Consider the following 24,821-nt stretch of genomic DNA (forward strand, 5'->3'; position numbering starts at 1 on the left):
TTTCCCAACAAACCCAAGTAACTTGGTTCTCTCTTCACTCCTGATGGTCTCTACAAAAATCATGGCTGTAGCTTTTCCAACTGCCTCATGCTTCATGAATGTGAATTACTTACCATATTACGCTTTATCAATTTCACATTCTGCAGAAAATTTTTCACTACCTTCTTTTGAAAGAGGAAATGTCTAAAACACACTGCTCACCTGAGAGACCATAAAACAAGTGAACCTCCTCCAATAATAGCTTAAATAGACACTGGTCTGAAATTAATGTTTAAGGGAAATATTCACATGCATTGTGCATGTCAGCACTTGCAGGCTTGGGGTTTCATTTTTGGTTAGCAAAATAATAAATTATTTCTGAAATGATCACTGCTATCTGTGCACTCTTAACACAAACAAAAGTGTTTTAAGTACTGTCACTGCAGTGAGCCAGTCATTACTACAACATTTTGGTTGCTGCCTCTAATATCCTTATATTCAACCAGTACCTTAAGACCTCGAAGTAACTGATAAATGAGAAACTGTATGTGGTCATCTGTTAACTTCTGGCACTTCACAATGTTATTCAGGTCAGCACCCATTAAATTCGTCACAAGATACCTGCGAAAACAAATCAGACCCTATATAAGAAAACCAAAAAAAAACCACCTCATTTAAGATTGGCAGAATGGAAATCCTTATAAGAGCAGCACATCTAAAGAGTAACTACACACTCCCATGTAGATTCCTTTTCCATTTTCTACTAATACAGGGTTTATGTCCCACCAGTCAGCTATGAGCTCTAATAATGGAATCACAGCTATGAGATTTCATGTCAAGAAAAAGAAAAATCCTAATGGTACATTAAAAGTTTTTATCTGTGTTTTCTCCATGACATGCTATAGCAGTCCAGTGTAGCCTCGTGTCTTGAGATGAATAGGAAGTCTCACCCAACATTAAAGTGCGAGCTTGGGGCATCAAAACTACAGTTCCTGTGAGGCCCTGAAATATCTGATCATGGAGATTAACATTGGATTGGTTCAAATAGCAGCATTTTGTGTAACTTCTTTCCCTACCTCCACTGGAAGTTTTATTTTTTGACAAATTTTGCAGAAACATTGATTCTGTTCCAAAAAAGTATTGGGACAAAAGTGTGCATCTACCATTCCCAGTTCTCATTTGTGTAGTATTGCCCTAGAGACAAAGGGAGTTTGGCCAATAATTTTCATGGATTAAAATAATAATAACAACAACAACAACAACAACAACAATAATAAAGAAAGTTAGTTACTATTTTCTCTTCTAAGCTATTTACCTAGTTGCTTATACCAGATGTAAACCAAGAGCAACTCAGTATAAATGGTATGTTTGAGTAACACTGAAATACGACTAGCCCTAGGTTCGTCAGGAATCTAGCCTAAATTTACCTTGCTTAAGTTAGCCAACAGAATACTTTCCTGCATTCCTGAACAATCCCATGCAACTGAAAAAAATAATCTATAGCTAACAGATAATCGAACTGAAGAAGTTTTAAGTTTACTGCCATTTATGCAACACCAGCCCATTTACGAGATAGCTATAATATATCATCATTCAAAAAAGTACTAAAATGAGGCCTGTTCTCCTCCTTTCCTTTTTAGGGAAAAATTGTGAAAAGATTCACAATTAAAGTTCTTCACACAAAATCGACTTTGGCTTCAAGTCTATTGGAAAAGTATGTGCTTCCTTTTTAAAACTAGAGTTGTACTTAGTTACTAACTAATCAGAATTCTTTTAAATTTTTACTTACACTTCATTAAAATTTTCTATTGATGTTGCAGGTGTAAAAACATCTAGCAATCCTATAACCTGAAAGACAAGGGAATTGACGTTTTAGTTTTATAAATATATAAAGCAATATATAATTAGTATTGACTGCTTAGAATTTTTGACAGGAAGCTTATAAATACATGACACATGTTCATCTTGAAAACTCAGTGCAACCTGCACAATAGGTGGTTTGTGCAGGTAGAGACACAGCTATTTCCATGACTAATTAAAAAATCTATTAATTACAAGAAGTAGAACAAGACTTTAGATGATCAGAGATAAAGACAGGAAAGGTAATGTCTCACTACAGAAAAGCTGGTATTTGGCTTGTACACTCACTATACTTAATATTATGTACAATTTCACAGGTTATCTTGTTCTGCTGTTTATTAATGTTTTTAGCATCCCTTTTGCATGATACTTTTCAATCCACTATGTTTTATTCAGGGCTCCATTCATCAAGTTACTTTCAAGCAAGTGGATACTCTCACTGAAATAAACTCTTATAAATTTAGGCCTAAGTACTGAGTTATTTGGGGCCTGATGTTCTAGTATATTTCAACTAGGTATTACACTGTCCCTAATTTCAATGAGAGTATCTGTCTTAATTTCTCAGTAGAATCCAAATTCAGCAAAAGCAGGTTTGAGGTATTCTTCTTTTCCTGGACTGATGTTTCAATAGCATCCAATAGCAGTGAGCAGAACACTCTATTACTTCCGTTACAGAAGAGTAGGACCACTTGTTTCGGATTTTATTAGCTGGATTTTCAAGATCAAATTGGATCATTTTATAATAAAAAGGCAGCCTTTTACAGAAAGTCTAATTTACAGTCAGTGACTTCACTACAGATGAGATAGCTAGGTCCAGGTATCTTGGGTAGCCAGAAGAGAGCTGTACATACTTTTCTAACAAGATTGTACCTAACTGAAATTAAGCCTATATTACAAACTTTTGTCATAAAAATCAGAAGGGAGAGCACTCACTCTTCACTTACGTTCTCATGCTTCATGTGCTTCAGCAACCTAAGCTCTCGGTAGGTCCTCCTTGCATGAATAAGTGATTGGAAAGGTCTTGAAAGCTTTTTTACTGCCACCTTCTGTCTTGTTTTGGTATCATAAGCTGAACTACAAGAAAAAAAAAAAGTCTATGTTGAAGGCATGTTCTGTTTCAAAGCTCTCTGTTAGTTCACTGTAGTTCACTGGAGAAACTTAAGCTCTGCAGGGGATTCTTACTCCTTCCTTTGCCCTCTTTTACCTTCTGCTCATGGACTACAACTGGGGGAAGCTAGTCAGCAGTAACCACGAACATTCAAAGACAGTTCCCTTAACGTTTCCTCGGGAAATGCCAGTAACAAATGAAGAACAGGTACATGTCTTGAACTGCAGCCCACAGATCCTGCTGACATAAAGCACGTGCTTAACTTCATACATATGGAGGTGTCCCACTGAAGAGGACACTAAATACACATGTAAGCATTTGCAGGAAAGGGAAACCCACTTGTGTTTTTTGTGCACTACAAGACATGACAAGTACATCACAGCACAGATAAATACGGTCTGCAACGTAGCACAGGAATAGAAACGATCCTTTATATTTTACTTCATGACACTAAACAGTATGATTACAAAAATATTCAGCTTGCTACTTTCTCTTCAGTCTGCTACTTCCTCATATTACAAAAAGAATTGCTTTAAATTGTTATTCATTAAATTAAAATTTTGTTCAATTCTAATGCCTTGAAATTCTGTTTAAATTGTAGATAACGCTATCTGCAATTGCTAGCAACAGCATTAGCAAGCACAGAACCCTTGCATATTCATCTTCCAGAACATTTTTGAGTTACAAAACACTGAAAGTCAAACAACATGAAAAAATGCACAGTACAGGATTGACAACGGTCAATAGGCACACTAGATGCTAGTAGCTCCTCACGGTCAGTGTTTAAAACACTCCTGAGAATTGTGGTAGGATCACCTGTTAGAGACAAAAAGATCTGTCTTGCCTGGAGTGGCTCCCAAACTATTACACCAAGCCTATAATCAGCTCCGAGGCGGTGGACTCCTACATGTATTTGGTCCACCAGAAAGTCATGAAGAGCCAAGTGCAGCAGAAACTCTTCATTTGCAGTCAGCTAGAGGACAAGGCAGTGTTTCTAACGAGAAGCAAAACCAGATACAAACAACAAAAGCAAGAACAGTGACATCAAAAAGATTATCATGATCCAGCTATCTTAGACTTCACTGAACCTCTCAGAAGGCCAATGCAGAGCACAATCCAGCAATGTTTTATTCAATAAAAACAGAATAAGAGGAAGTAGATTTAATCAACAAGTTTCTTGCAGGCACCATGGAAGGAGTGAGTCACTCATGAGATAAATGAAATAGATAAGCAGATTACTTAGCTAGTTTCTTGCAAGCATCTCAGAAGTGGATCTTCAGGGAAGTTTTAAAGGTGTAGAGGGTTGTGGCTTTGCAGAGCACCTCAGGAAGGGCTTTCCCTGAGCAGAAGAAAGAAAGCATAGGAAGTAGGAGAAGACCCGTATCACTCTGAGGAGAGGTGGAAGGGATATGATAAGACACTTGTTCTGACAGAAGGGTAGGGACACGGTTATTCAGGATATGAGGACACTGTGTTACTCAAATATGTGGAGGAGCTCAAGGAATGAATGGTGCAAGAAGAACTGACAATAAAGACATGATAAATACCACATGAGTGGCCACAAACACAACATGAAGTTTGCAAAAGTCAATCTGAAGAAATAAAAGGGAAGCCAATGCTTCGCTGTTAGTATAACAAAGATGAGATATAATTGCCATGAGTGTAATCCTGGTCAACGAAGCCAATGGAGAGCACCGCAGTCTCAGAAATACATACTTGCTAGATCCATTCTAACTTTTTCCAGTAAAAAAGGAAATGTTTATACAGATAAATAAATAAGATTGCCCAAAACAGCAATCTGTGCTTAACATCTCAACTATTCTGGCAGTTCACAAGCCTTCCCACTCACTCTTGTACTGGTTTGTGAAATACTGTGTATGTTATACAAGCCTAGGAGGAATTAGGTTTTAAATCCCATTATCATGATAAACATCCCTTTCCTCCCAATTCTAAGGTCAAACGTGGGTTTCAGTAGTTTAAAACCTGCTGATCTTTAAGATAGATTGCTTTTTACCCTCCATATGACTCAAGGCTGCAAAGCTTTCAGGTGGTATAAAGCACTATTTTCCACTTTCAGTAATTCTTATGACAGCAGCTTTGTAGACCCAGGATGGAAACACGTAAGGACTACCAACAACAAAAACACCCACAACAACAACAACAAAAACAGAAAAGCTAACAGAAACTTGAATTTTGGAACCTCCAATGGGAAATGATGAACTGCAGCTCAACAGGCCAGGAGCGGTCTTGGTTCAAACATGTTCCCTCACAGGCAAGAAACAGTAGCAAGTAGTCAGAGCTAATGCCTTCAAGATTTTTCCTCATTTACCATCATCATAATTCAAGTTATTAACTCTGAAGCATTCAAAACAATAGATTTCACTTTGTTAGGACTCTTTTGTTTGTCAGATCCAAGGACGACTAGTGTTTGTGAACTCTGCTTGGAGGCAGCAGGCCGCTGCCCGCCTCACTCCCCATCTCTGAGTTTGGACTCGGCCTCTCCCTCTCCCCATTCTACCATCACAGCTGCCATCTGAGTCGTCCCCTGAATCGCTCATGGCCCCCTGTGTGAGTTGTTAGGCGGCAGGACTAATTGTGACCCTGCCCGTGCCATTTTCCTCAGAGCATTCGGCTGCCAGACTGGCTCCCCGGACAGCAGGCCTCTGGTGCCAGCCATGGCAGCTCTGCGGGCCCAGCTCTGCCTGGCACCACCAGAAACCCTTCGTCTGGGGCCTGCGACCAGCTGCTGGTGAAAACGAGCCCAAACAGCTCCTTCAAAACAAGCCAAAGGCGTGCTGTTATTAAAAAAAAAGGGTTGGAGACCCTCACCTTCCCTTACCATGCACTACATTCACAGCCTTCCCACCTCTGCCTTTAAACTGAGACCACTTCCCTGTCAGGCTCTTGGCCTTTGCAGCATCTCACCAACAACTGCCAGAAACTTATAGCTCCTTTTTCTTTTGCAAGGTATTTTCTACTGTTGCGGGTCCTTGGGAGCACAGGCTTCAGCTTTGGCAAGCCAGCTGTGTAACAAATGCTTACCCCTGGCCACAAACGTCCTCCCAGCGGATCAGCTACTGCCACCCGAGTTTCTTTCAGGTTACTTATCCTCAGGTGTCCTGCTGCATTATCTCATGTAGCTGGACAGCATAATACCATAAACTTTGATACTTGTAAAAGGACATCATCTCAACATTTCATTTGTAGAAAACAGTGAAAGTGAGTTTTTAATTGCAAATTGTCAGTATTTCTAACACTACCATAGAGCAGCACGCCCTCATGCCTCAGCAGTATGTAGGAACACCACGTTAGATAGAATTTCTATCACAACACAAAAAGAAACACAATTCGAACTGTATTTTATTTTACCAGGAACAATTTTGTATCAATCTTAGCAATAGCCCTTTTAGACATGATTGCTCTTGACCCAGAACCCCAGGCAGTTACGCCAGGCATTTTTTGCTGCGTGTCCTTTCTAAGATCAAGGATATAAATGAGCCAATGTTCTCCCTGCAGGGACGGCATCGTTTTGACACAGATTGGAGACTTTTGCTTGATGTAAATTTCAATCAGTGCCTAAATTAGACATACCTTTCCAGCGTTGTCAGCTCCTGCGTCTAACACTTCTGTTGACGTTCCACGAGATGAAAGAAGAATCTCTATTTATATGCACATTTTTCCTGTTCTTAGGGTTTCAGAGAAAAGTTTGAACAAACAAAGCTTATGCAGCCCAGAAACTCAGAAGGCAAAATGCTCAGGTTTCATGCTAACCTCATAACTTTGATCGGGCATGGATTTTAGTAGTTGATGTTTATAAATATTGACAGTACATATAGTCATTTCCTTAGTATCCACGGTCAGTTTATCCCCTGCGGTTGCGGACCGGTAATACTGGACCGGTAATACTGGACAAACCACTCGTGTGCAGCCCATTCACAACCTTCAGGGCTTTAGGATTAGGAGCACACTATTCAGCTCCGGCTATTTAGCCTTTAGACCAGATTTCTTTCAGCAGCTGGAGGGCTGCTTGTGGGAGCCCAACCTATCGAGCCACACATGGAGCCCACTCGTGTCCCATTTAGTAAACTCCAGTAGGTGATGCAGGAAGGACTGCTCGTGGGATCAGTGGGTCCCGTCCCTGAACTTACTAATCTTTGGGCTCTGGGAGGGCTCATTAGCTGGGCACAACACTATATGAGACACCTGGAAAAGGCTCAGCTGGAATGAATTGTTTGGTCCAATAAGTTCTCTTCATCCAGGAGTCAGCTCAGGTCTAGCTGATGCAAAGCGAAGCCATGACCCAAGCTGATCATGTGTGGTGCCAGGATGCTGCCCCTGCAGTGAGCTCCCAGCTTCTAACAGCTGATTTTCCATAATACCCCATCACCCCAGACAACCATAAGTCTGCAAAGTGTGATTTTATGTTTGTGGAAGCACTGTATCTGTACAAATAATTATTCTAAGAGATTCTTATGCTAAGAGATTAATTTTGGATTAAGTGGAAAAAAAATGCAGAGAAGACTAACATTTCTGATTTATTTTATCCAATTCAGTGTCCCAGCTTGGGAGGCTGTTACCCCTACATCACCACAAGTTTGACAACTGGTTGGACATCCTACACAAAATTTGGAGGGAATACTATGCACAAGTGGATCCTTAAATTTGTTCCATGTGATGATGATACTAGGTCTAGGATACATATGTTCGAGGCTACTCTTTTTACTTCTTTCACTGCAGCACAACACAAGAGTTTCTTTCCTTCACTGGTCAACGCAGGGGCCACACTCCTCCAGTAAGTGAAGATTCCCCATTGCTTGTAAGTATAAGGGGAAAAAACAAAAGAAAATGAAATGTAATTCATGCTCAAAACACAGATTCACATGAGCAGAACTTTAATTTTGGTAAGAAAGAAAGTAACATCCAGAAAATAAAATGGAATTACACAGGATATCTGCCACATATTTGGTACAGCCACAACCTTGAGCTCTTATCCACAGACCTAAGCTCCCTTTCACAAACTCTTCGACTCCTTTCATCACAGGAGACACGAACCTCCTTATGGCCAAATGTCCTGACTTCCTAAAAAAAGCGGGTAACAGCAGCAGAAGAGTGTATGTGAGCAAGCTTTGGGGGGAAGGAACAGAAGAGAGGTCAGCATACAGAGCACTGCCACAGACAGTCCTTACTGCACTGTGCATCGGGAAGTAAATTAGGAGAAGGGGGACACACAGGAATCCTGTCCTGGACATTTTCTATTGCCCAGTTCCTCACAACTGCAGTGAATGAGTGAATGACAGCTCTTTTTACAGCTCACATAAATGTCACTTAATTAAAGTCATCACATGAATAACAAGACTTTGGGGTTTTGTTTGCAAGGTTTACTTTGTGATCTTTGTCTTCTGGGTCTTCTCCAGGATCTTGCTCTTCTTTTTTTTTTTTTAAAGTTTTTTTTTTTTTTTTAATGAGTCCACCTTTTATTGTAGTATGGAATATCTCCTCAGGTGTATATAAATACCTGAATGGAGGATACAATGATAGAGACAGCCTCTTTTCAGTGGTGCCCAGGGACAGGACAAGAGGCAGTGGGCACAAACTGGCACACAGGAGGCTCCCTCTGACCCCCAGGCAGCATTTCTGTGCTGTGTGGGTGGCTGAGCACCGGCACAGGCTGCCCAGGGAGGTGGTGGGGTCCTCTCCTTAGAGACGAAAAGCTGCCTGGACGTGGTCCTGGGCAGCCTGCTCTGGGTGGCCCTGCTTGAGCAGGGGGTTGGACCAGGGGGCCTCCAGAGGTCCCTGCCAACCTGTCAGTAGTCTTAAAAAAAGTACACACAGCATTCACCCAGCACCAGAAAATGTACCATAACAGCTATTGGCAGTGCAGCAAGAGAACAGCAGAACAAGGCCACACACAGTAAGCTTAAGCTAAGCAGCAAAGAAAATCCAGTAACTGGCTCATTTGTTTCTTCTTTATAAATGTTTTGTTACTTTACACAAGTTCTAATTGGTGATTTCCACCCCCAAGAGCCAGACTTACGGTACAGAGTTTATATTTGTTAACTAAACCACACAAATCACAACATGTACGTGCATCGGAAGGAACCCATAGAGAAAAAATGAGACAGTTACAAGACAAAGGGTGGGAGGATGAGTAATGGGCATCTCTGAAACAACGCGTTTATCTCCCATTAGAGAAGAAAACCTTCCTTGATGGTGTCAGGTAATTGCATTGTAAAATTATATCCTATCACTTGGATATTATTCTAACACACTATGCTGAACACTCCCATCAATTGTTCTGGCTTTAGTTCAATCACTGTCAATTATCTCAGATTAATTTACCACTAGATCTAAATATAAAAGCAGGAAATATCTATTAGATATGCGACACAATTTTTCATTAACCAACATAAAAACAAGTGCATACTCTTAAGCAGACATTGCAATGGTACTAAAAAATAATTGCTACCCGTTTGTTTACAGGCATTGCCAATCTTTTTTTAATGTTACAACATGGCAATAATGATGCTGTCTCAGCCTCTGAATCCACGAGCTATTTTTCGTTTTCTGGTCTGTCTCTTATGTCTCCACAGTGACTTAAATATTCAAATAACTTTAGGGAAGCGCAGCCACACTTTTCTAGGTGAAGTTATCGCCAGTATAGCTTATAGCAGTGGGAGTGATGCATATAAAATTACTGCTGTGAGAAAAACATACAAAAGGTTGGGGTCAGAAGCTGTCAGCTTCCTCAGCACATGTAGCCAACTCATGGATACTAAAATAATCATGTTATTTTAGTTAGCCTATAAGCCCAGTACCGGTATTTAAGCAAGAAAATCAGTCAACTGCCACAAAGCCAGATTAATGCTAATGACAACTGTATTCTATTCAGCATTTCATTAGGAAAGGCTGCCAGGTAGTTACAAATTACGGGCTCAGAACCTACAGCTAGAGATGTTAGCAGGTAATGTGGATATAACGTTTAATATGAAAAACATTAGTGCTTTCAAATATATTGCATAAATGTAAACAGACAAAATCTGACTTACATTCTCGTCCTTCTTTTTCCTATTCCTCCCCCACTTCTCCTTCACATTTCCTGTTTTTTCTCCCTGCACTGGCCAAAATATTAAACGTTAGCACTTTGTTCTCAGGTCACGTAGGGGTTTTGCAGCGCCCTGCCTCCCCCGAGCCTATACCCAGAAGAAGGACACGGGCTTTTAGGTACCAACCAGCTAAGGGCTCTGAAATTGCAAACAGCTCTTTGGGAAGCTTTGTTGAAGCAACCAGGCTCTGAGACTCTGGAAAGGGATTTTGCACCCCGGGCAACTGCAGTCACAATCAGTTGTGATGGCCGGAGAGGAAAGCAGTTAGCTATGCCACTGCTATACCATGTGGCTAGGAAGGGGCATATTATAACCAGCTATACTGAAGGAGGGACGGAGGAGACCCTCCGCTGAGAATTTTTTATTTTAATCATATATTCCTACGACCACACAAAAGGCTGTAGTTCCATATTTCTTCATGGCTTTCTGCCACGACTGGCTCATCTTGTGCCCCTCATCTCTTTGCCACCTCATGCCCGCCCCGCTCTCTCAAAAAGGTCTCACTAATTCCTCCCGAAATAAAACCAGCAAAATACAAAGTGGTCTTTCCCACTTCTTGAGCTTGCACTTTTTTCACCCTTCCTGCAACTCCTTCCACCACACTCCTCACACACATGAGCGTTTCTCATCTGCTCTCTAACTACTCCGCTGGCTTAGTGACGGCGCCCTACCAACAGATCTCTGCCACGGTTATTCTCAGCCCTTCTTATCCTTCTCCACAAACACTTCCTTTCTGCTTCAATTTCTTTCACTAAACGCATTCTTAGACACTTTCATTTTAAACATGAACCTTGACTCCACTGATTACCACCCCTCTTCCCTTTCCTTTCCAAAGTCAGTAGCTACGCTGTTCTAATAACTGGAAAACACGTAGAATAAAACAGGACGGAAGGAGTCCCCCGCGGGCTGCACTCCATCCCAGTACTCCAGCAATGCCACCTTCACCCGGCTCTCCAGTGCTGCCTCCCTGGCCAACGCTCAGAAATGCTCTCCTGTCTTCTTTCTTCCTTGATCTTTCTTTCACGAAACGTCTTGAATTCTTGACCTCCCTTGGCTTTGTAGCTGCAAACCCCATGGTGTCTTCATTCCTAACAGCTATTTCGTCATCTTCCTCTGACGGTCTTTCATGCTCTGCAACATTTTTTTTTGCTTAACTTCTTTTCATCCATTCATTCTAGCAATGCTGTTGCAAAGATCCTTTTCCTAACATGTAGCATTGACCATGTAACTCTTTTTATTTATCCCCTCACCCCTCCCAAGTGTTTTAACAAGCTCAGAAGGGCTCTTTGTAAATATATGCAAAACAAATGAAAGCCCTCAAAACTCTCCTTCTGAATGAGGCAAACCAAAATCAGACAACTGCTAACGAAGCTTGGACAGCGCTATGTTAACAACATTGTTTACTATTTTCCCAGTAAAATCTAATTATATTTAGGACTAAGTTCTGCCCTTGTATGTGCATCCGAAACAAAAGAGCTAATCTAAAAGAAGAGCAGCCCAAAGTGAGCCCACTGAAGTCAACTGGCTCTACATGTGCCTGGGATCCTGCCTTTAGCTTGTAAAGATCTACATGGTCTTCAGTTTCCAGCTGTATTTACATGCAGGAGCCGTGTGTTATCACCACTCCAAAAGCTTATCTAAGCATGTACTATTTAAACAAGCCAGGAATGTTACAACGACACACATCGTAATTCCGGTAAGGTGATCTTGGAGTTGAAATCTTACACTTAGTATCACTAAGGCGAAGTAAAAGGTCCCTTTAAAAACATTATCATGCAAAAGTCACCAAGTACAATCTTGGATGGGGAATTTTTTGCTTTGTTAGTCGAAGACAATTTATATCAGGTTTTTAAAAAACTCACACACTACTCAGTTGGCTCATCATCAAGGACAACCTCGGTAATCTCACGTTGCAGTCTTGCACGCTGCTGCCCTACATACATCGCAAGTGACAATCCAGCCAGAAATCACAGGACTGGGTGGATGGGGGAAAAGAAGGGGCTGAACTTCAGGATTAAAGTCTTCTGCTTTTATTTTTCCACTTGCACTTCCTCAAAGCAAAATAGAAGCCTAAGCCATCCCCCAGCTTTTACACAAGATAAGCCAGGACAAAAACTGAATGGACCTTAAGCATGCTGTTACGGTTAGCGGGATGGAGGGACCGACCTGTGTAAGTGCTACACCACGCAAATGGCTTAAGGCAGGCTCTGCCCACCCGCTTCCCGAACTGAGGCCTGTGTCATTACCCTCTGACTTAGCAGGCTACTTTTAAAAATGTATTATGCTACCTGAGTTTGTGCTAGGCATTGCATAGTCTTAAAGTTAAAGGAGAGTGACTGCCTGAGGAAAGGCAAAAGGTACAGAAAAATCAGCACAGGGAAAGCACTACTGATACCAACGGCTTCTGAGGAAACAGCACACAGGTTTCTGTTTGGGAAGAAGTCCTTGACTCACTTCTGTTAATCTTGCAAGGTCTTTTCTTTCCAGGGAAGGCAGAAAACAGAGTTGTCAATATGCTAATGGGAAATCACCCGTTGGAGAGATCAGAGAGAGCGTGCTGCAGAAGGTTGTCTATACCTCCCAGGCAAAGGTAGGATTAAGTAGGTTGGAAGACAGTTTACAAAAGCTGGCATGAAAAGAGGCGTACAGGCTTTTTTTTTTTTTAAAAAAAAGAACAACACAACAGCAAAGCAGAGAGCTATCCATGTTACATAATTTGTGGTATAATAAAAAAGCTTTAAAATAAAAGAGATGAAGAAGCTGTTTCTCAGACAGGTGGCAACACCAAGTCCCAGAGGGAAAGGTGGACAGGTGCCAGAGCACATGGGATCCAACAAGGAGATACAGCCGAGAGGCAGAGATGCTGCAGACTGGGGATCTTGCTTATAAGCAGTATCACCAGAGCAGTCGATAAGACTTGAACACAATCAGAAATATTATTTAAAAGATGGAATCACAAGAGACAAGAATTTAAGATACAGCTTGACCTCCATCTCTTTTCTCTAGAACTGCAACAAAATGACTGTAGATGAAAATTACCTTGTGAAAGTTTGATTGTTTTCCATCTAAATGGCTATCAGCTTAAATGCTGCACTTAAAACCAAAAATGTTTTTAAAACTCACAATTAGCAGGGACAGGGTACGGTCTAAAAAAGTCAACCAGCTCTCTGATTTCAGTGAGAGATAAATCCAACTCTGAGGCTGGACATTGTGCAAGGAAACTTCAAATTAAACAATTTAGCAGGCTGGGTTTGAGGAAGAGTCATTTTCAAATATATATATATAAATCCACCTGCTAATCAAAGTGATAGCACAAGAAGTTGACTCCAAACGAAACAGTTGTGCATGTAAATTTGATGCCAATATGCAAACAACTCCTGAAAAAAGAAAAATTGACAAAAACGTACTGTTGAAGACTCCATTGGTCACTTTAAATGTAATTAAACTACCATACACATCCCACGCATTCACAGGGCTTTAATTCTTCCCCTGAATTAAAAACAAAATCAGATCTGAGAGCAGCCAATGGAAAGACAACCACCAGCTTGAATGGCCACAGCAGAGAGCCAAGGTAGGAAGCCCTCTGTGCAGTTATGACACATGAGTAATGCAAAGGGTACTGCAGGAGTGAAGAACTTGATGGAAAGAGCTCACAGTTCTCTCTCTGGTTCATGTGGCTGCTGAAGCACAGCTCCCTTCAGCAGTGTGGCTGTGATCTTTCCAGGATTTCCAAGAAGGACTTTTCTGTATGATGTGGCATTCGAAGTGAGAAAAGCAGTAAAGTTCCTGGTACCAAGGCAGATATTTTACACATATCTGCATCTAAATAAGAAAGAAGAAAAGCATACTGGGAAGCACTGTGCTTGGTATCAATATTAGCATTTTGAAACAAATTCACTTTTGGAGAGGTATGTAAAAATTAATACAAATGCAAACTGTATTAAACATACGAAACATCAATAAATTGGGCCAAAACATGGCCTCCTGACACAAACTCTTCAATAGATTCTGAGCTGCAAGCAAAGAAAACGGCAATCAGAAGTTAGCGTAAATGCAAATATTTGCCTTATACTTCTTATTACCAAGTACCACTTTAGTTGCACAAGTCTATCCGATGTTGCTGACAATTTACTGTAAAAAAGGAAAGGGTAAGACTACAGAAGAGGTTCCCTGAGGTAAAAAAAAAAAAAAAAAAGATTTGTTACAACAACTTTGTTCCTGTTTTAAAGCCAGTGTTTGGAGTTCAGGACTTTGGCTTCTATTCAGCAAAGCACTTAAGAATTTGTTTAATTCCAGTGGTTTCTGTAAGACTTAAACATGTTTTTAGACATTTTACTGAATAGGAGTACAATTATTCACAAAAGCAATATAGCGTTATTACTCAAGGGAATGATTGTGTCTCGTGGGTCTCCTGAGTAAAGCATGTGCATATAGAGGGAAAAAATCAATTTCAATAGAGACTAAAAATAGATGGCTTTTCTGAGACGTGAACCTTTTCCTCACATTCAAGATCTGTTTGGGTTTATAGTTCATCGATGTTAACAAGGCTATTAATGTAGAGCAATATTTTATTACTCTATTTAATTCCTAAATGTATATTTTAGAATAAACCTTTCCTATAGCATCTTCCAGTCTTCATTCTATATGCCAGTTCTAGGTTTCTCCATTGACAAAATACTGGGATTTGCTTCACAGACAGCAAAGAAGTAGGTAAATAAATTAACACTAACACTGTTTAAAAAAAAACAAAACACAAAAACAACAACAAAACGCCAGCTGTGCTGCAAGTGAGCCACCACATGTTTTCATTTCCTTCGCAATTTCTCAAAAGTCTTGACATCTCATTACAAAATTCAGCAGAGTAGGTCTTCCCCTTAAGACTAGGGAAGTATAAACAGGAAAACTAATCAGAAATGTAGGTTTCATTGGAATACGACAGTAGTTTTTTCTCATACTATATAACCAGCTCCTACTTTGTAAAATCATAGAGAAAGAAAACTAAGAATTTGTCTTCTAAATAAACTATGTCCTTGTGAAACTATTCACAACAATCAGACAGACACAGGACTTAACTACAATGAGAGGTATCAATATTTACACAATGTTTGCCTATATTTCCCTGGTGAAAACATAAAACTAAAATAATAAAGAAGAGAAGAATTAAAAGATAGTCCTCACTAGTCCTGAGTGTTTCTGCTGGTTATCGGAGGGCTTTTAAATACATATTCCTATTTTACTTGTAACAGAGGCACTTCACGGAGCTAGAGAAGGAAGCAATAAATAAGAAACTCCATAAACGTTCTCCGGTATCTGGCTGTGAAGAGGAAAAAGTGAGTGAGACTATTCACAAGTTTAGTCAATGGCAAAAAGTTAAGTTCTAAAGAAACCTTTTTGGTATAGTACATTTGCTTAAAGGCCTGCTATATATTGTTTTTACGTACTTCCACTTAGCTTATAAAAGCAGCATGCTTCTTTTACAGAAACTCCTTAAACATTACTATTATTTCCAAACATTGATTCAAAGCTTTTGTAAGCAAAGCGTGCATCAAACATGAAAGCAACAGCCTGATCTGCGCCGGGAGCTCCCCAAACTGCAAACTCGCTATAGGAATGCACTAAAAAAACGGAAACGGCTGTATGATAAGGAGATGTGATAAACCCTTATGCAACAATAAGACTCCAAAGTCCTTGGGGCCTCGTTCCACCCTAATTTGTGTCCCCCCCTGAAGCCCCCCAGCAAAACCCCTCTCTCCCACAGCGGTCTGCAGCCTGCCTCGCCTGACAGGGGTCCCCAAGGGGCTCCAGCCACCCCGCTTGTTTCTGAGGGGAAAATTCAACCCGATTCTTTGTTCGGTGGTCCTGCCATTGCCTCGTTTGCCAGGAAGAGCGGAGCTCACGGACACACGTGCAGACGTAGGGTTTATACGGCGAGGACACGGAGCGGGCAAGAAGCGGGGCTGAGGGGGCCAGCAACAGGCAGCCCTACAGCCCTTCCCCAAACCCTACAAGTGGGGACCACGACCGTGTGAGGGGACCACGACCGTGTGAGGGGACCACGACCGTGTGAGGGGACCACGACCGTGTGAGGGGACAGGTGCCCGTTTCCCACTGGGGCACGCCATGACTGTGCAACATTTTCAGCTCTGGGGCAACCACCTCCAGCCCGAGCGGGCCGCCAGGGGGGCCCCCAACTTTCCCTGGGGGAAGGCCGGCGCGGCTGCCCGGTTGCCCGGGTTACGGCGAGGCAGGGCCGGCGGCCCCGGGCGGCCGTGAGGGAGGCAGGGCGGGCGGCGTGCTGAAGGGAGAGCGCCCGCCGCCGCTCCCCGCTGCCGGCGGGGACGCCCCCGGCCCCGCTCCGCGCCCCGTTCCCACCCCGGGCGAGCCGCCCCGAGCCCCGCTCGGCTGCACGCAGGTCGGCGGCGAGGCCTGGCGGCCCCGGCCGGCATTGTGTGCCCGGCGCCGGGCGGGCGGAGCGGGGCCCCCCGGGCAGCACCTGCCGGCTGCCGGCCCCTCTCCCGCCGCCCCGCACCTACCACACGGAGCCGTAGGCGCCGGAGCCCACGGGGGTGAGGTTCTGGTAGCGCTGCGGCACCTCCCACACCGTCTTGTTGAGCTCCTGCCGGTAGAAGCCGCCGCGCTCGGACATTTTGGCGGAGCCGCCGCCGGCAGCGGCAGCAGCAGCAGCGGCAGCCGCCCCTCAGCCGGGGCGGGGAGCGAGGCGGGCACGGCCGGCGCCGCCGGGGAGGAGGGACCGGGAGGGGAAGGGGAGGGGAAGGCGGAGGACAGGGGTGGCAGCAGCAGGGACAGGAGTCGCGGCCGGGGAGGTGGCGGTGCCGCCAACACACCTCTCGGCCACCCCCTTGCCCCGCGCAGAATCGTTAGGGTTGGAAAAGCCCTCCGAGATCATCTGGTCCAACCATCACCCTGCCGCCAGTGTCACCACTAAACCATGTCCCTAAGCACCACGTCCAACCTTTCCTTAAACACCCCCAGGGACAGAGACTCCACCACCTCCCTGGGCAACCCCTTCCAATGCCTGACTGCTCTTTCTGAGAATAAATGTCTCCTCATTTCCAGCCTGAACCTCCCCTGGCACAACTCGAGGCCATTCCCTCTAGTCCTGTCACTGGTTACCTGAGAGAAGAGGCCGACCCCCAGCTCCCCACGCCTTCCTTTCAGGCAGCTGTAGAGAGCAATAAGGTCTCCCCTGAGCCTCCTCTTCTCCAGACTAAACAACCCCAGTGCCCTCAGCTGCTCCTCACAGGACTTGTGTTCCAGGCCCTTCACCAACGACTCAAGCCCTCAAGATAAAGATGGGAAAAGTCTCGAAAATGTTAAATCCCCCAAACACACCACCTAAATTAAAATGTTTTCTGATTTATTTGTTTGTGGTTCTTTTATTGTTGTTTGTTTGTTTTCAAAATACACTGACACAGTATCTCAGTGACTTGTGGAATCAGCAACATTACCACTATATTTGCCTGTGGCATCAGCAGCATTACCCCTGTATTTGCCTGCGTATAATTTCCTTTTATAACTTCTTACACTCCCTTGAGCACCTCTAAATAACTTCTATGCAGCCTGCTTGCATAGATTCACTGTATGGAGATTATTCTGCATCTGCTTTTGAAGCAGCGGGGAAAGTAGATCCTGTCTTTTCAGAAGCCTCATATAAGGGCACCATCTTCCTATACCAAGCATTGCAGTTCAGACAAAAGGGTGCTCAGCCTTATGGTAGGACATCACTGTGAGTATACAGAACATGTACACTTGGATAATTCCAAGCATAACGAGCCAGAAGACAAGTTTTATGGATGCTCCAAGCACTGTACAGTTCAAGTTCAGCTCTGAAATCCCAGATCATGTTGGACTTCCATACCAAGACTACCTGTGTGAACAGCACCAGCAACTTTGACATTTGCTCATTGCATTTCAGGTTTAAAAAGTCCATGAATGATATGAGTACAACCATTTGGAACCACCCACACAAGGAGAACTAAGGAATTCCAAAGCCACAACCTAAGTTTTTGTTTCCACCCTGCTCTGGTGCAACAAACATCTCTGTTCCTCTAGAATCTGCTCCTTGGTCCCTTTCTGTGTTGTTAATTTCTGGGCATAGTATATGAAGTAAGTGGCAAGTGTGAAAAATCTAATAACTCATTTATGTATCTTGTTTTTTTCTTGGTACTACCATTTTGAATTTTAAAATCAGAATAACAGTAGTCACTCTATACCAAGCCAAGAAGAAATATTTCCTCCCTACCCTCGTAAAGTAAGATAGCCAAAATATTTTACAGTGCCAAAAATGAAGCTAATAATCCTACTTGCTGACTTACTATACTTAGCCTCTTGCAGTGTTTTGGCCTCTGGACCTTCACCCACTCACCAAGCGTTAGATTGTTTCTTGTTAACTGCATCAATGATTTTTGGAAGTTAAATCTATCCATATCTGCTCAAGCTCCTGATCATGCAATTCCCACAGGAGTTAATTTTTTGTCATTGATATTTACAGTCTCTCTCAATTTCCTGTCTTCTGTGAGCTTCTGTCAGATATTTGTGTTGCAGTCATTACTGTGAGATAGTGTTTGATTACCATGTTTTATTGGATACTACATATACAATGTTCTTCTCCATGTAATGAGGGAGATATTAAAAAGCATGCTTACAAAATGAATCCCCATTATACCCCAATAACCACCTGTTTACCCTCCTGCATTAATTATACTGACATTTCTATTCAGTAGGATTAGTTTCTTTTAACTAAGATTTTGTGAAATATCACTAGCTAAAATCCATATATGATAAATCTGGAGGGAATGAAATTCACCCCCAGGAACCCAGGGACCATGGAGGACAACACATTTGAGTTGTTTCAGAGCTAGGTAGGTTATATGTCTCCCAACACCTCCTGTAAAGCAAGCCCTATCCAGCTGCTCCTCCTTTTCTGCTGTGGGAGGAACAGCTCATCCATCCTTGCTGACTCAGCTAAGGCAGCATGATGAAAAGGAAGAGGCTGCTTTCTCAGTGAGCCATCTTCTTTTCTGCTAGATCCTGTTTTACAGGCTGGCCAGTTGTTTACATGTACAACAGAGAGAAGAGTGTGAGTGCACTCTGAAGAGGTGTGAAGGAATAAGGAAGTAATAAGGTTATGGCTTCCTCTGTATATACTTGCCTTCTGAGGAACTTTCATTTCCAGTACATGAGATAATGCCACATTAAGCTGCACCTAAAGCTGCATTAGGGCTGACCAGGGGCCAGGGGAAGCCATAAAACTGATAGTGGACACTATGTTGGTAAGTGCCCCTTCCTGCCTGCACTGCCTGATGCATAACTCTTTGCAATGTTGATGCTAATAATAAACATGGAAATTCAAAGGAAGAAAGGGAGCCACCTAAATAGTGAAAACATGTCATTTCCTGGTTGGAAATAGATTCATGGCATTGTAAAACCAGGACTGATTTAAAACAGGCTGTGGAAAACATCGTATGTCAGCACAACAGAGTTCTGACTGTTCTCAGTGTAATTCCTGTAAACTGAGGGATGCTTTAACCAAAGATTTACAAAATATCAGTGAAGTTTTAGAATGAACCACCTTGGTTCTGCTGCTAGGTCTGCTACAGAGTGAATTGTGAACTCGGAGATGCCCATGAATAGATTTCACCATAACCACCTCAAATGAATATCAGTAAAAGAAAACTGAGAATACCATGAAGATGTTTTCTATCCTGCTGTCTTTTGAAAATGTTGTAAGGAATATTTGACATGTTTATAAAAGAAAAATTGATCTTGGCATGTTATATACATTACTGTGAACAATAAAACATTGTGGTAATTAGCTATAGTGCTGGTTTTATTTTCAGGTTATTGTGAATTTCTGAAACCATGTCTATGAATATGTAATTATTACATAGGAAAGCTGTCACTGTTTGTAATGACATAAAAGACGAAGTACAGGCAAGAGGAAGGGCTTAATGGAGCCCTCTGTAAATAGCAAGTCAATCATTAGCTGGTCTTAATACATCAGTTTGCATGAGATTGCTTTGCAAGAGACTGTATATCTTTATTGAGTTAGAAGACGCTTGTTGCATTTGCCTGCAAGGTAGTGTCATTCTTATTTCTGCTATTAACAACACCAGTTTGACTTGCCCTTTGCCACCAAATACCCATTTGGTAACCTTATGCACTACCCAAGTTGATTCAGATAAACTGCTCCCATTTGAGACTATTATGTCACGTTACAACTTAGATACTTAAACTGCAGAAACTTATGTTGCTGAAACAGTAAGGGTCTCACTTTGCAGAAAACCATTGAAATTTAGCTACTCCTTTTGGACCTCAAGTTTGGTCAAAAAAATCCGTGTCTCCCATGAGAAAATATGAAACCCACTGAGGAATCCTGCTATTGGCTGAAGTTTTTAAAAATTCAGATTATATCAGAATAATTGCATGTCAAGAACAGGTTTTTATTATTTCTGAGAAGATGGACTCTAATTTAGAGTTCAGTGTTGGGGCTTTGTTTCTTTCTGTCTCCCACATTTTCTGTGTTGAATCGGGTTGGTTGCTTTATATCCTTTTGCCACCTTTCCACACTTTTAAACTGAGACTAGGATTGTTTCCCTACTTTAAGGATGTATAGATATAATATTGATATTACCTCAGATAGCAATAGCACTCATACTGTCTATGATTATTATTTTTAGACACTGTCAACAATATTCTTCAAATATTCCTTTCATACTGCTGTGGACACAGGGCAGGAAATTTTTCTCATATCCTGTTGAATAAATGTAACTCTGAAGAAATTGAAACAGCCTCCTTTACCTGGAGTTAATAGTGAAGCATATCTCAGTCTCCTATAGTCTACCAGTACACAGTTGCAGTGTTTTCTTCATCCAGGAACATATGGGCATTAATCTAGCTTCATGTAATATTGGATTTTCAAAGTGATTGGGACTGCAAACAAGTTAGCAATTGGTGTCACAAGTCTCCAAAGTGAATTTAATCAAATACAATATCCTGCTCAGTCATGTGAACAAGGGCTTCTCAGTGTATGCATTTTCAGAACAAGACTATAATTAGAAAAAAAATAGAGATTTAACTTTAAAATAATTCCTAATTAAGTGAACAAAGATCCATATATAATGAGGCAAGACTGAGTTAAGCTATTAGTATATGCTGCTATATTTTGCTTTGTATTTCTCTTGCCATCCATGTAATTATGTTGCTTTGTGTCTCCCAACAACTCCATACTTTATTCTTATGCATAATATGGCATCATTCAAACGCAGCCTAATATTGACGTGCATAATCAGCAGTTGCAGAGAGCCCAGCACTGCTCCCATTCAAGTCAAAGACAGATTTCATTGAGCAAGAACACATTGTTCCAAATGCATTCATTTCGGTTTGTGTCTTGGATAAACATCAGTTGTAAATTTCACCTGGTTGACTCTGAAGAGTCTCCAAAGATAAAAACAAATGTTTATGTAATAGCTGACATAAACCAAGCTCTCTGCTTTTCCAATACATATAAGAAATCCCACTCGAGGAAGGCTGTTTAGTTGGCTATTGTGTTGTCTCATTTGGCTCTGAAGAAAGCACTGTAGGACCCTTAATATGGCTATGCATTCCTAATTATGTATCCTTTTAATTACAATCAAAAATATTTATGAATTGGAACAGTTGTATTCATGAGTTGTCCATTTGCCTAAAATTGTGTTAATTCTACACACTAAGTCAGTATGAGGAGAATGTGTTACTTAGAGGGCTTCTAAATAGCTGTTCTTGTAGATATGTACAAACTTGCATGAAATAGCTGCATCTGTAGGGCTGCTCTGGCTGGTTCCTGTGAGCTTCAATGCTGTAAGACAAGGTAAGCACTACTGGCATGCTTTAAAAATACACAAATATTTGCAGTTAAGGGAGAACAATTTATGAATTCTGATTCAGCTTTAACTCTTTATGAGCACCTAGAGGAAACAGTTACTGATGCTAAAACTTGTCAAAGCAGAAAAAAAATCGCTAGTAAAGTATCAGCCTGGCTTAGTATGGGATGCATGTATTCACGTTTTCATTTACCATCTGCTACTCATCTACAGAATTTTGTACTTCAATCTGGTGCTTTTCATCTCCCATGAAGTGGTTACATCACCCTTATCATAACCAAAACCACTGCATTCTCTCCAATGCTGTGTTTTTCAGTCATTGTTTGATATATGGTGAGGATGCAAGTCTCAGGCTACTTGAGAAAAAATGTGCTAATTCAGTTGTTCTGTTGTATATGAACCTATGAACCTCTCCAACCTATCTGCAGGTGGTTTTTTTTTTTTTTCCTTCTCCTTTTTTCTTCCCACCAGCATGACTCCATTGTGCAGTCTGCTATTCCACCCAGGTGCAAAGTGGAATTTCTACTTCAATATCAAAAAGATCCTCCTCACTGATTTTATAGTGTCACCTTCTCAGTTTCAACTTTATGTCCTGTCTTTGGACCTTGCTGAACAGCCTTTTGTTTGCTCAAAGCACGTGTGTCAGCAAGCCTCCAAATAACGGCTATAATGTGACAAATTACATTGCAGATGTTGAGCAGTGCAGACAATGACAGACCTGATGGAGGCATGCCCTCTACTGAGGCTTCACGGGGGCTTGATAAACCCAAGGAAACAGCTGTTGCATGGCTTAGCACACTGCATTTACCAGGCACATTTGGACCCACCACATACTTTACTTGTTAAATACTTGCATCAAACTTTCTGCTAATGTTATTGTGGCAGGAAGGCAAGACAATAATGTGACATGTTTCAAATCATTTCAAACATCCACTTGGGTTAAAACTGTGATCCATGTAGTCCACACTGTTCAAAAGCTGCCATTCATAAAGGCAAAAGTTTTCACAGTTTCATCATCATTCAGCACGTGTTTGATACTCATGGCATCCTTCACACTATGTAGACCAAGCATCCACTGCAATCTAATCATACTTCTCCTAATGAACCTACACAGTCTGTGTGAAACTGCTGTGAAAGAGCAGCTTATTAGTCTTCAGCTTTTCTTGTACTTGTGGGAGTTCTTATGACTGGAGCTGCATAAGCTCTGCCCACAGATCAAACAACCTTCTTATATGTGTACTGTCTGTCCTCTTAAAACAAATAAAGGCATAGACATATGTCTACTAATATTGCAGAAGTAAATATCAGGTGGTGCCTCACTTTACCTGTTATATACTATGGTATCTGACTGTACACAGTTAAAACAATTAATAAAAGCAATGACAGAGATAAGATTCTTTTGACAGTCAATTGAGGGACCTGAACCTCAGACTTTAATTCTTTTAATATTCCTCTTATAAAGCGGAGCTTAACAAAGGGAATACTATGTCAGTGGAAGATCAGAAGGCCTGGCAGGGAGTGGAGTTATCAGCAGTTTCAAGAAATACGTGAGGCAGATCCTAGCTGCAGCAAGTATATGGTCAGGCAAAAAGGCAGAGGGAACAATGTTGGAGGGGATGTCCAAGGAGAGGCAATGATGTCGACAGGGGACATGAGGCTGGGCGCAACCTCCCAGATCACTGAGTTACAGCTCCTACCTTCACCATCACGAACCTACTATGTGCCAACTTAAAAGCAGTTAATTTTTGTTACCTTTATCAGAAGATTGACACTAGTCTCTAATCTACCAAAGTGGCCATTCCCTGGTGTTTCTATTTCCCCCAGTGTATTTCTTGCCATCAGACATGTCTGCAGCAATGTTCAGATTAGATATGCCAATCTCCTTACGTCTCCTCTTCTAAGACAGGCTGACCCTTTCCTTTATGATTCTGAGAAGAAGGGTGAACAAAAACTCCAGCAACTCCTCATGTGGAGGTGACTATTTCATGAAAAAAATAGTTGTGACACGGTTCTCTGTGGCCACAGGGGAGCTTATAATGTAGTCCTTTTTTGTACTATATTCTGTTCTTTAAGCCAGAATTAACCATTCCCAGTTTTCCTAAGGTTTTATGCCCCCTGTAGCAAAACTTACAGACTGTCCTTGTTCCTGCCTGCTTACTGTTCTCCTGCTAATAACCAACAGGCCACATTTTCTTACTGAATTGAACATGAATGGCATAGCAGTGGGCTTTCAAAAGTGATGGTCGTGTCCATTGTCTTCTTTGTGTGACATTTCAGTGACAGGATGGTGACCTGTGGCAAAACCTTTTACATCCCCAGAGTGCATTTGGGGCTTATCTCTCAATTTAAGCATAATTATGTTTGGCAGAGATAAGAGACCTACAGGCAAAGGCAAGAGGCAATTCAATATAATTTTTCAATGCATGTGAAGTTACTGTTTCTGCCACACAAAGGGGAACCAATACAGGATGCCTTAACTGGCAAAGACAGCAATTTTGTTGTAAACACCAGCCCATTTTACAGTAAAAACCTAGGTAAGCTAATGTTCCTTAACACCACTTCGATCTCAATTTTATGTAGGATTACACTTAGTACATCTTAAGCAAATTCTTATCACTAGTTAATGAGTCAAGTATATCCTTCCATGTAGATAACAGATAGTGATTTTTATGCCATGATAGTGGTGTTTTTGAAATAATCTCAGAGATGGTGTGAGCCTGTCTTTATTACAGCCATGGTAACATACTCCATCTCACCCCAGCAGCTTCTTCTCCATGTACAATTTTTTGATTTCATCTGTTGCAGTCTGTCCTCATTTCCACCTGAAAGACATCAGCCAACTGCCTTGTCCAGCAGTTTCAACAATTTTTGCTTTGGGATAGGGCCCAA

At 41.7% G+C, this 24,821-nt stretch overlaps 1 protein-coding gene across 2 annotated transcripts in view; it reads right to left on the reverse strand.

Moving 5' to 3' along the window:
• Positions 1 to 16,928, reverse strand: part of MAPK11 (mitogen-activated protein kinase 11) — a 33,482-nt gene extending 16,554 nt beyond the window's left edge. The window contains exons 1-4 of one of the 2 annotated variants that reach the window (XM_083821523.1): positions 16,584 to 16,805; positions 2,784 to 2,913; positions 1,769 to 1,827; positions 489 to 600 (exon numbers count right to left, since the gene is read on the reverse strand). In XM_083821523.1, coding sequence (XP_083677649.1) covers positions 489 to 600; positions 1,769 to 1,827; positions 2,784 to 2,913; positions 16,584 to 16,696 — 414 coding nt within the window. In that variant the 5' untranslated portion in view covers positions 16,697 to 16,805. Of the gene's footprint in view, positions 1 to 488; positions 601 to 1,768; positions 1,828 to 2,783; positions 2,914 to 16,583 lie in introns of both variants that reach the window. The other variant, XM_083821524.1, reaches the window with a different exon arrangement.
• Positions 16,929 to 24,821: the final 7,893 nt, after the last annotated feature.

This window comes from Anser anser (assembly GCF_964211835.1).
Source record: "Anser anser genome assembly, chromosome: 1".
Taxonomy (NCBI): Eukaryota; Metazoa; Chordata; class Aves; order Anseriformes; family Anatidae; genus Anser; species Anser anser.